Below are 12576 nucleotides of genomic sequence, written 5' to 3' on the forward strand. Positions count from 1 at the left end.
TTTCTATCTATCTATCTATCTATCTATCTATCTATCTATATCTTTCTATCTGTCTGTCTAGAAATATAAGGCACTCACCAGTGTTCTCACGTCAGGTACAGAGACTTTCACAATAAAATGCAATAGCAGTTTAAAAAAAAAGTAATATGCTCAGAAAAAAAAAAAAAAATTAAGGTGTGACCAACATGAATAATAATAATCATAATCATAATCATAATAATAATAACAATAATAATAATAATTTATTTAGTAAAGGAATACGTTTCACATAATTGCATATTTTGGAACAATACGTTTTCACGCTTTAAAATAGTTGCTTATTGTTGGAGTGTATGAAATGCTCGTGATCACCTTGCGTATGAGGGCTGCGACCTTGACCCCATCCAGGATCCAATGTCCAGTGTCGCACCGGATTCCGCAGGTCCCTGAAAAATAGCACTTATTCCTCTTCAAGAGCTCGAGAAGGGGAGGTGGGGGGAGATCCGAGATGTTGCGGAGCGAGTGGAGGAGGAGGGAAAGAGATAAGTGATCTAAAGGAGACACGATAGGACAAAAAGTGATGATGATGAATACATTGGAAAGTTTTTTGGCCCTGACGAGGGTGTCAGATTGAATGGCCTGTGCGCATGTGCGAAGGTGTCCAAACTGACAATGCTCGTGAGATGAAGATAGCGCTGCTGCTGCTTCTGAGCTCAAGGAGGACGCGAGGAATCTACAAGCCGACGAGATGAGATCCAAGGCGAGGGCGAGAAAACTGGCCAAAAGTAGGTCCTTATTGCGCTTCTTTCGCTCCCGAGCGGCCGCGCGGTACTTTGAACCCTCGCGCACATCACCAAAGTGTCATTTTCATTGATCAGTTCCTACTGCGAGCGCGTCTTTGTCCGGTGCGTTTGTTTTTCAGCTCTCAGTTGCACTGAAATCGCTCAAAAAGTCTCCGTGATCCGCGGCGTCCACCCTTTAGACCAGATGCTGCCGCGGTGTGCTTGTTCAGAAGTTTCTTGTATGTGTTGATGGTGCTTTGGCTCAAATGGTCAGGAGCGCGTTTCCACGCCGCGTTGTTTCACTCTCTCGTTTTAGCGAAGTCGAGAAACCGTAGAGAATTGTTACACGAAAGTTAGCGAAGAGTTGTCGAAAGGGATAGTAACTTTTTTTTATTGAGTGGTTGCAGGTCTTGTGAAATCATATTCCTTCTTGTTGAAATAGTGGGCGCTCTAGCACTGCTCATGGACCCCAGGACGCACAGAGAGGGAGTGTGGAGATCTCCAGAGCTTCCTGCCTGTCCGCTGGATGCCATAGAAGACGGAATATCCAACAAAACGGACAATTCTTCCGATAATCTTAAATTAGGAGCTTGCATTTGTCCTCTGGGGTCTGTTGCGGCTCGGTATGCGGCTTCATCTGCGAATGGCAAATCAATAATGCATACATGTCATGTTGAGGAAAATAGAGTCAGCTATTTTCTTTACTCTTTCAAAGGCGAGGGAAAGTGTGTAAATCTCCTCTGGACTCTGCATGATGTCTTTGCTTATTGTTCGTTAGGCTTTCATTTGTATGACTTGTTTGTGATAGGTAGGATTTTGCACTCAAACTATTTTCTTATATTAAGTGCCCGTGAAATTTTTGCATGCGAATATTCACTGCAGTGTGGGCACAGTCATCGCTCGTGCGATTCATTAGAAAAAAGGCTTCTTTTTTATGGTTATGTATTAAATCGCTGCATGATCATTTCAGTATTCACGGACAATTACAACGAAGTAAATATCGTGCACAACATACAATACAATGTATACAATCGATACAATGTTTTAATATCTCCTTCCAGACAAAAAAACGATTTATCAAAATTAATTTCTTTTTAACTGAACAAGTGGCATGTGAAACAGATGCAACCGTGCACAGTTTTGATAATGCTCAATCTATAGGTTTCAATGGCCATATATAAGATGCGACATGTATTCAAATATTAAGACATTTTAGTGTTTGAATATATGTAGGAAAGCACGCGTGGGCCCGTGACCTGTTGATTCAGATTGCCGGGAGAACGTACAGCCTACTTAGTTTGTTTTGGGACAGAAATGTAGGCCTCGGTATTTTCTCTCAAAACGTCTGGAACGCACGAGACGTGTTTTGCGATGACTTGTCGTTTTTTTTTTTTTTTTTCGTGTTTTGTTGTCGGTGGTTCAAGATTAATTCGGGTTTGTGTTGGAGGTCAGTATAATGACACGACAGCTCTCTTGAACATACAAACCATCTATATCAGACGTTCTTTTATTTACATTTAAATGCATTCATCGTGTACTCCCCTGAGAGATCAGAGTTTCGTTTTTGTGCTAAAGGAGTGTGAAAGGCCTGATCACAATCTTTAAAACACAAGCGCTCATTAAAAACGACTGATAGCGTAGTCTATACTTTTCCTTATTTCGTGTATACCGTGGTTCATCTCGTTGCTTTGATCAGTCAGTGTTCTGCTCTTCCAGATTCACATTCGACTGATTTACTTTATGACTGCATTCAATCTGTCTGCGATATCATTGAGTTAAGATGTTTATTAGAAGCTACGGCTTCCCGTGTTCGTATAAATTCAGTTTCTCGAGAATGCATGGAGATATAATACTCTTTTATATTTATCTGCATTCATTTGAATTTAAATGATGGACAGAGGATGCAGAGGATGTGACAATTTGTGTACTATTATTATTATATAGAAAAAAAAGCATAATTAAAATGATTCTTTAAAATTATACATGGTATATGTTTTTTATATTATTCTTAAAATATGTCGAAACTGTTTTAAAAACGCAAATTATGCAACACCAGCACATTGCAAATTATTTTTATTTGTATTTTTCTCTCAACTCAACAGTTTGCCGTATCGTAATTCCCAAAGAAATGGCAGGTATGGCCGAGAAGCGTCTTAAATATGATAACTTTTTTTATGAGACACCGTCGGTCACTGCTTTTAATTATTTTTCATACCTCAATGCAGTCAAATATCATAACCATAATTGTGTTCAATTAAACAATATTATCAAATATTGCAAGTAAAGCACAAACCAGCATCTGGCGGCTGGATCATCTGCTGTTAGTGAACGAATCAAGTGGCCATAAACGCAGGTAGTTACAAGAGCTTGATTCATAATCTTAGGCCTTTCGTTCATTTTTCGACGAGCGTTTAATGCTTTCTGGTTGAGAATTAATATTCTGTGGCTTATTTATATAACCACCGAGTCACTTAGTGCAAGCTCTGTCTTTGATATATTATCATGCGATAGTTTAAGTTGAGTTTCAGAGAGAAATCGTTTGTTCAGGCGCCAGGTAAGCATGCGTTCGCCTAATACAGCCTCCCTCCTCTCTCTCTCTCTCTCTCTAACCGTTTTGCAATTTTAATATCATAGTCATATTTTAAATCTGAAAGCACAATTCTATAGAAAAAAAAGAGCGTGCAATTTGTGTTATGCATGTATAATATTACTGGAAACAATTAATTATTTTGAATCAAGTTGGGGTGGCGTGTCTAATCAATGACAAACTGAAATGAGTCCTGGCTCTGTCACAAAAAAAAAATAAAAAATAAAAAAAACGCGTCGAAGGACATTTTTTTTTCTGGTTTACGCAGTATATGCGCTGCGTGACAACATATACATGCATACAGTAAATGACGTCACTGAAAAAAAAATGCGTCCGAACACTCATAATTAATAATTTCGAATATACAGTGAAGTGACAGATATAAACTGCCACAGAGATGTCTTTTAAAAATATGCATTTTTTTTTTAAGGATACACATTTATGTATTCACACAGGTTCTTTACTTCACTGGAGGGCAAGGTTTTGTCAAATTCTTTTTTTCCCCCTCTTTCACTTAAACGTGGGCTTTAACTTTCCCTGTTTACATTATGATGCTGTCTTTGAAGAGCGACAAATAGTTGCGCATAGAAATAAAATAGCAATGGATAACGAATCAAAAAGTTGTTGCGCAGCTTATGTTGTTTTGACACAAGTAATAAAATCAAGCTATAACGCTGTGTAAAGCAACAATGGAAGCTGTGTGTGATGTCTTGCTAGAAGACACAGCCTGTCAGCACTCAAAACTGGGCTTTTACAGGCAAAATGGCTGACATTTAGCTGCAAGCTAGTTGAATGTGTATGTGCACAATATGCTTTCACACATGAGAGCTGGTGAACAGACTAATGGTGCGTGAGCCATTAGAGACGTATAACTCCTCACACATTATCTATGAGATGTACGTTTGTCTTTGATAAGAAGTTCTTGTTAAAAGTGCTGGTTAGACTGGAAGAACGGTGAGAAAATCATTTAATGGCTGTGTGTGCAGTGCATGACACACACACACACACACACACACACACACACACACACACACAGGTGAGCATTTCTTTATTTCAACGCTGACGGACTGACATTAACCATTTTGAAACCAGTTTGAATTTGTATTTGATATTGTTGCAATCTTGGCATGTGCACAGAATGCATGCACACATTTCCGTCCTCAACGGGAGCCTGTAGGACAGCCTTTGACCAGACGGCCTGCTTAGTTAACCCCAATCTTGAGCGAGAGGAAAGGTTGATGGGTGGCTTATGGAGCGCAGGCAGAGCTGGCACAGTTTCCCATCTGCCCACCTGAGCCCAATCGCCCTGTGCTTCCCAAAGGTGAGGCAGCTCGAACTCAACCTTGCTCACATTTGTCACACGCCATTCATTCTACTATTCTTTGCACTGTACTGCACTGTTATTGTTCGCTTGTGGCACCTCTTTATGACATCATAGTGACTCGCGCATGGGAGGGCCTTGTGTGTCTAAACACTGTTTCAGCTGTTCTCTGCCGCATTAGAACTGCACACCCTTTTTTTTTTTCTTTTTCCTTTTTCGTTCACCCAATTGTAGGAACTTTTTTTTGACTATGCTTTGGCAGTCATGTGCATACCTTAAAGATGACTTTAGTGTCTTACTGTTTTTCCTACCAGCATAATGCATTTTATTTGTTTCTCAAAGTTTTTTAAGAAACAGCGGATATATAAGAAGAGGCCCCCATGCTGTGGAGCAGAGCAGGGTGCAGCGTGCAGTAGGGGAAAGACAGCCATTACAGAGCTGTTAAAGCCATGTCTGCGAGAGAGACGTGCTTATCATGTTACAGCCCAGGCTGTCTGCAACTCCTTGGCTGTAGAAGCGGACGCACTGCTGTTTTTTTTAAGGTGTTTGATTGAATTGTAGCTCATTATTCTTTCTTGCTTAGAGTGTTGTCTTATAGCTGCCACTGAACTCTAAAGTAATCGTTTATTTTGAATAATTAAATTGGTGAAAGTATTTGCACTTACTTTTGTATTGAGATATACGATTTAGCCTGTTTGCAATTATTATATTTTATATAATTTTTTAAATTATAATAATTATGAAATGCATCTAAAAGCATGTAAAACCAAATAAAAAAATCTACAAATTTATTTATTTATTTAAGTCTCGATTTTAATACAGTAAATGTACACTCTAAAAATGCTGGGTTATTTGGCAACCCAGTGCTGAATAAACATGAGTTATTTTGACCCAGATAGCTGGGTTATATACATTTTGTTGGGTTGTTTCTTGACACAGTGTTTTGTCAAACAATGTCATATTGAAGGTTATTCGTTTTAAATAACAATACAATTTCTGTTATATATGTGATCCTGGATCACAAAACCAGTCTTAAGTCGCTGGGGTATATTTGTAGCAATAGCCAAAAAAATATTACATAGGTCAAAATTATCGATTTTTCTTTTATGCCAAAAATCATTAGGATATTAAGTAAAGATCATGTTCCATGAAGATATTTTGTAAATGTCTTAACGTAAAAATATCAAAACTTAATTTTTAATTAGTAATATGCATTGCTAAGAACTTTCTCGGCGATTTTCTCAATATTTAGATTTTTTTGCACCCTCAGATTCCAGATTTTCAAATAGTTGTATCTCGGCCAAATATTGTCCTATCCTAACACACCAAGCATCAATGGAAAGCTTATTTATTCAGCTTTCAGATGATGTATAAATCTCAATTTCAAAAATTTGACCCTTATGACTGGTTTTGTGGTCCAGGGTCACATATGTAATGGACAGTTTAGATTAAAGGACAGTTTTTTTTTTGTTTGTTTTTTTCAATGGCAAATCAGACTTTGACAATCATAAAATACTCAAAAACATTTAGTAAAAGGTTTTAAGAAGTGACAGGAACAGCCTTGGGGAACTGACATCTGAAAAAAAGCAAAAAAAAAACAGTTTTTGCATGTGCAGTTTGACAACATGAACACATACAATCAAGACATTCTCAGAATAACCTTTTCTGAAGTAATCTGGGATCAGCATCCACTGCACAACATACAGTACTCTCTCATATAAGCGCTGGTCTCAGCTCTGCAGCTTTTCTGGCTAAAAAAAACATACACAAGGAAACTTCTTTTACATTATGACCTCCGAAAGCTGGTCGATACTGTACAAGGAAAAAGTAGCTTTGTATACCCACCGGGAAGAAGTGTGGGAAATAATTAACCCTGCATCATGTGTTCAGGGTTGCTAATTTTAGGCCGTAACACGTCTTGTCGTAACTCCTGCCCATAAAGAAGCACCAGGAAAGATTCCATCCAGCATTTCGAGGCACCCAGCTGTGCTGCGTTTCAACGGCGAGCCAAATTAATATCGTAATGGACGGTCCACATTCAGGAAAAGCTGAGCTCGAAGTCGAAGAATTCCTCACGACTGTGTTTGCTTGTTATATAAAAACAACAAGGGGTTATCATTTTTGGGGTCTATTTATGTGCACTGAAATGGAGGGAAATTCCTCTTTTTTTTTTTCTCCTTGTAGCATGCAGCAACATAATTCTCCCCTGGAAGTGAACACATTTCTTATACCAAGCAGGCTAGGCTGGTGCTTTTGGCAGTTTTCGGGATGTTTAGAGTGGCAGTTGCTCACCCTTTGAATGAGGACATACCCAAACGTAATTCCCCGCTGAAGTTCCCATGCATCAGCACGGCTACCGAGGGCTGTTTGGCCAGACCTTGATGTTGCATCCTTTGGCGATAAGAGAGTGGATGTCATTCCCCAGTGGGCCACTCGAGCCGAGCATTACCGTTCAAAGGGCCCGGCCTCCACATTTATCTTTTGAACTCATCTTCTGTCCTCCATCTTTTGTCATTACGGGGGAAGATGGGCAGCTCTGTCTCATTATGATGGTATGACGTGCTGTAATGGCAGTTGTAGAGTCGTTTTATACCTTAGAGATAGAGTGCTTAGATTTGCTTTGATAAAAACGTCTTTCATGTTTCCACAGCCCATCATTATTTCTCATAATTGGACGGTGCGGTATGCTGGGATTCACTGTAATTGAACCATCATTATCCAGTGACTTTCTCAGCCTATATTTGCTTAATGCTTAACTTTCTTTGTACGCATGTGCGAGGGGTGGCGTGTACCAGATGAATGCTCTTGCTTACTGCCCCTTCAACTATTTTTGTCCCTGAAAATTGGCTTAATTACCTGAATGGTTGTTTCTCTTTGCTCTGTGTCGCAACACAATTAGTCCATCTCCCTGGCTGCAATTTGTTTTCATAAAAAATGAGAGTGTTGGCACGCTGATTATGAAGCTCTCGCTCTCGAGGGAGAGGCGGCACTATTGGTGTGTTAAATTTCATTAACTACAGTGCGGCTTACTGGAAAAATATATAAAACCTCAAGCTGCCACCGTTTTCTTCAACCACTTTAAGGCCGACATCCTAAACAAATCATTACTGGCACACACACACACACACACACACACACACACACACGCACATAAACAAACACACACTAACCTTGACCACTTTCTTGCACTTCATGTAAATTTCATGCTCATTAATCTTCATTCAATAAATTATCCTAAAATAAATAATCGTTCATTAAATTATCCTATATATATATATATATATATATTTTTTTTTTAAAACCTTTATGCAGGACAATATTTCTGAAGAACTCACCTTTCGGTAGGCTTCTAGATCTAATGCGTGTGGCATATGGGTGTTTTCTCTTCGGTCAATAGAAAAAAAACTAAAGCCGTCATCAGATTGTTAGTGAAATGCTGAGAAGGGGTTTTTAGGGAGTCAGCAAAACATTTCAAGATGGGCTATTAACTTCAATCTAGAACTGCTATTTGCCTGTCCGTGAAAGCGCTGGCTCTCTCCGGCGAGGCTCCGGTTCCAGCGTAATGATGAGGCTGTGTGTGAAAATATTGAATTGCAAAAACATCCAGTGTGTGAGCTTGTGTGAATGTGCCTTTCAGCGCAGCGCCGGCGCTAAACTCGCAGTGTCTGAGTGATGGACAACAAATGGCATTTTGTGCTGGGCAGACGCCCCATCTCTGGCAGTCAGGCTATCAGCCGTGCATCTGACCCCTGGATATTTCACCGCCTCTGTCAGCCATCTGACACTGGAGTCTGAAGCGTCCCAACAAATGAAATGGAAACCTGAATATGGCTTTTTGTCAGTCAGAGGCAAGCGTGGCTTCAGCTGATTGTACATCAAATGTTTAAAAGTTACGCTTTCTTCTGAAACAATTTGAACTGTGAGTTGAGGAACTGTATTTTATGAAGCTACTCATAATTTAAAGTTGTTTACTTTTGAAGCCTTAAATAGCAATTCAACTACGGTCTACATTAAAAACCACCAATAAAACAAGAAAACACCATCATTTATACACAGCAGCAGCAGCAGCAGCAGCAGCATTTAACTTAATATGGTAATATTATTTTGTATAGGCTATTTAAACATAAAAGAAGACCTTTTTTTTTGGAACTGGTATATTGAAATGAACCATCTGAAATGAATCAGGCATTCTAAATGCTTAATATAAAAGAAGGACATTGCATATTTGTGTATGCAATGCAGTGTGATTTTATCAAGCTACACCGATACTTATTGTAAACAAGTAGCTTTTAACTGGAAATGCCATTCTGAGTTATTAGTAGCATTGCTACTTGTACTCCCCGAAACTGAGCTACAAGAAAACAGGCTTAACATTTGGAACAACTTTGGCAATTGTTTTCTTATCCTCAGAAATGTCTGTTAGCATATAGGACTTACACACTTGACATAATATACTGTTAAGGCCTGTTCACACCATTGATATGTATTGTATTTTACAGTCTTGCTCCGCATATACCAACTATGTACTTATTATAGCAACTACAATAACTGGGTAAGAACTAGGTACTTATCCTGAACTTACCCCTAAACCTAACCTTAACCCATGTAGTTACCTATACCTGGTACTTTCTTGGGTAAGTACACTGTAAGTACACATACCGTAAAATAAAGTGCAACCCAGATAACTGTAACAATAACTATATAGGCCTGTTGCTGGTTCTGTGCAATAATGTTAATGAGAGGAGCTGTTGAATTCTGGGAGGGTCCACAAGTTGGCCGCATGTCAGGCCCTCCTCGCCCCCTCACCCTCTCGGCTACTTCCCCCGGCCCTTTTCTCTCTGTGAACCGCATGTTGGCACCGGTGCCCCTTTTCCGACTGCTGTCCACTTCTTCAGCTCCTACCCCCTTCTCTCTCTTGTGTTTTTCTTCTTCTTTATTTCACTCGCTCTTCTTCTGCTCTGGAAGCTCCAGCACAGGCCTTTGAAAGGATGCGGCGCTTTGTCTCGGCAATAAAAGATGCCATAGTTTCCCTTTTCCTCTCCTTTCTCCCCGTCCCTCAGCGGCTCTTGTAAAAGTGCAAAATGTCCCCTCTGAAGGGTTGTCCTCCTGGCTTCAGAAGGCCCCGATTCCAGCCTGTTAATTACGCTGAAGATTCCATCTCTGCTAAAAGAGCCGAGATTCCCACAACCACCTGGCCTTCTTTTCTTGTCGGCTTTGATGGCAGGCACCCCACCCTCTCTTCCTCCTCCTCCTCCTCCACGTACCACACTTTTCTCTCTCTCACTCATTAATAGAGGTTTTGAATTGCTTTCTGACCCTGACAAACTGCTCTTGTTGAAAAGCAGATGAGAGCAGGAATGAGCACTGGTGGGGGCGACGGTGTTGACGGGATTGAAGAGAGTTGGTGCGAGTTTGTATCAAGTCCGCCGCTGTTCGGTTTGGAGACTTGTGAAGGTAGGGGTTGCGCAGACTAGTCAGTTAGCGCAGGACCGCTAGTTGACACGTCGGATCTGTTTCGGTTTGTTATGGATCACGTGACTTAAGTCGCACCTGTTCTGTACATGGCGACAACAAGAGAAAAATGCTGCAGTCCACGAACTGCATATAATAACCTGTAACAGTCAAATATATTTAATAAAGTTTTGTATCGTGATTAAAGGCACAATATGTAATTTTCGCCGCTAGAGGGCGCGTATTCAAAATAAACAAATAGACAAAGTCGTAGTTTGATGACGCAGTGACTGAGTGTGGAATCATGGGAGTTGTGGTCTTCACAGCCGATGCAATCCGACGGGACTCGGGCAGAAATCATGTTCATGGATGAGCTAATGATTTATTAACATAGTAGAATGAAGCAGGGTGAGGCTGAAAGCCGCCGAAGCAAAACGAGGCCACTGAACGAGCGCGACACATGGCTCAAAAGCAGCGGAGCTTTTATTATGACACAGTCGAGCGCTTCCGCTGCTTCCGGTCGTAGAACTGGTTGATCATAGGCCCCATTGAGCTGAGCTTGTGCACATCCTTTTGTGAGTGAAAATTAAGCATTATTTGTATATAATTTTGGCAACCGTTCACTCAAAAACATAAGCTCAGATGTGCATAATGAGGCCTATGATCAATGAGATCCAAAAATAAATAAAAACCTGTATTAATTGAAAGAAAACACAAAAGATTGAATCCAGGATTTGGTCATAATATAGCAATTTTTTAGGCCAGTCATTTTTTAATTGTCTAAAAAATTACAAAAATTATCCTTTTTTTTTGGTGGGGAGGGTGGGGGGTTGTTTTACCCTGTGCGAGCAAAGTCAGTAAGTTATAGTCTAACACAATAACATTAACTACCATATTCAGGAAAAAGAAAATATCATGTCATATAATTAATTATTATGAATATTATTTATTTAATTGGCTTTTTATCTATATAGGACGACAGGGCAGTAGGGACTGTTTTTTAAAGGAAATAATATTCTAAATCACACATGAATTCCTACATGTTTGAAACAACGTGAGGCTGAGTAAGTCCTAAAAGAATTCTCATTTTGGGGTGAAATATTCCCTTAAGTGGATCTCAGTTCGGACGTCTTAGGTCAACAACAGAGTGACAATCCTGAAACAAATTTGTTTTCCATTGAGTTTAATTTGCGGTGCTCTATTGAAACCCGAGCACCGATCAATATGTTCTCATCCCACTCCAGCAGTACAGAGCTCCGCGTGAAAGAGCAAGAGAGATAGAGAAAGGCAGGCTTGAGAGAGATCAAGGCTTTGGAAGGTAAACAAATTGCTCTATTATACCCTCTGTGTCTATGACATTATCATTGGATGGTCTCAGGGGAGAGGCTTTCACCAGATTAGAAGCGTCTACAAAGGGAGGGGGGACGTTCCTGTACTGTACTGGCAGCGTGCCACAGTCCTCGTCCACCCGGGAGATAATCATTAACTCCCCCACACAAAGACACACGGAGTCCGCTCCCTGCCCGCTTCTGTTTGGTCCGCTCGGACGCTCTGCAGAGGGCAGGCCAGAGTCAAGCGCACTCAGAGGTGTAGCGCACGTGCTTGAGGAGGAAGTACACCTGGCTTTTCAAACAAATATTTAGGCAACTTTTGACCCTTTTGGTCTGACCTAGTTCAGTTTGAAACTTTATTTACAATTCCTATCATTTTCATGTATATATATATATATATATTACAGTATTTTTTCCATTTATTAATTTTTTCATTGTATACCGTTTGAAGTCTTGGTCTGTCATTGTTCTCTTGGTTTCAGAGGCTATATATTTTTGTGCTTACACTTGATTGTAATGATGACAATAAACCTGACTCATCAATGGCAGTTTGAGATTTTTTAAATTCTTATAATCAGTGACAATACGTGAATAGTTTGACATTGTAGTTTGATATTTGATTTTTATCAAATAAATAAATAAATACATACATACATGGGTCAAAGACGAAAAAGGGTTTAAGCATAAAAACAATAAGTGTAATACTGCTTTAAATTGTTGTTGTTGTTTTCCCCAAATTTAAAAAAAAGTTTTCTGTTTAATTTAATTAACCGTGTCACGAGTTAAAATTGCTTATTTCTCTGGATTTAAACATTCTTTGAAACATTTGGGATAATGTAAGTACACAAGCCAGCAAAATATATAACACTATTCTAGTGGTTTTTGGATATTTTAATAAAAAAATATTACATATTGTGCCTTTAATACCAAAAATGATTAGTGAAAAACAGAAACTACTTGCTTGAATACATGAACCAGCAATTAAATAAATAAAATATTGCAGATAGACGACAAGAACACTTTCGGTGTAAATAGCGTCTAATTGAACGGACTAAATTGTTGCTGAATGGATTGTTTATGTTCAGTGGAAATAAAACAATATATATATATATATATATATATATA

At 39.4% G+C, this 12576-nt stretch overlaps 1 protein-coding gene across 1 annotated transcript in view; it reads left to right on the plus strand.

The window, feature by feature from the left end:
- Window positions 1-266: 266 nt before the first annotated feature.
- Window positions 267-12576, plus strand: part of LOC107710770 (PR domain zinc finger protein 16-like) — a 90562-nt gene continuing 78252 nt past the window's right edge. Inside the window, exon 1 of the mRNA XM_016515618.1 lies at window positions 267-764. Coding sequence (XP_016371104.1) covers window positions 728-764 — 37 coding nt within the window. The 5' untranslated portion in view covers window positions 267-727. The remainder of the gene's footprint in view (window positions 765-12576) is intronic.

This window comes from Sinocyclocheilus rhinocerous, unplaced genomic scaffold (assembly GCF_001515625.1).
Source record: "Sinocyclocheilus rhinocerous isolate Xijiao unplaced genomic scaffold, SAMN03320098_v1.1 scaffold1048, whole genome shotgun sequence".
Classification (NCBI taxonomy): domain Eukaryota; kingdom Metazoa; phylum Chordata; class Actinopteri; order Cypriniformes; family Cyprinidae; genus Sinocyclocheilus; species Sinocyclocheilus rhinocerous.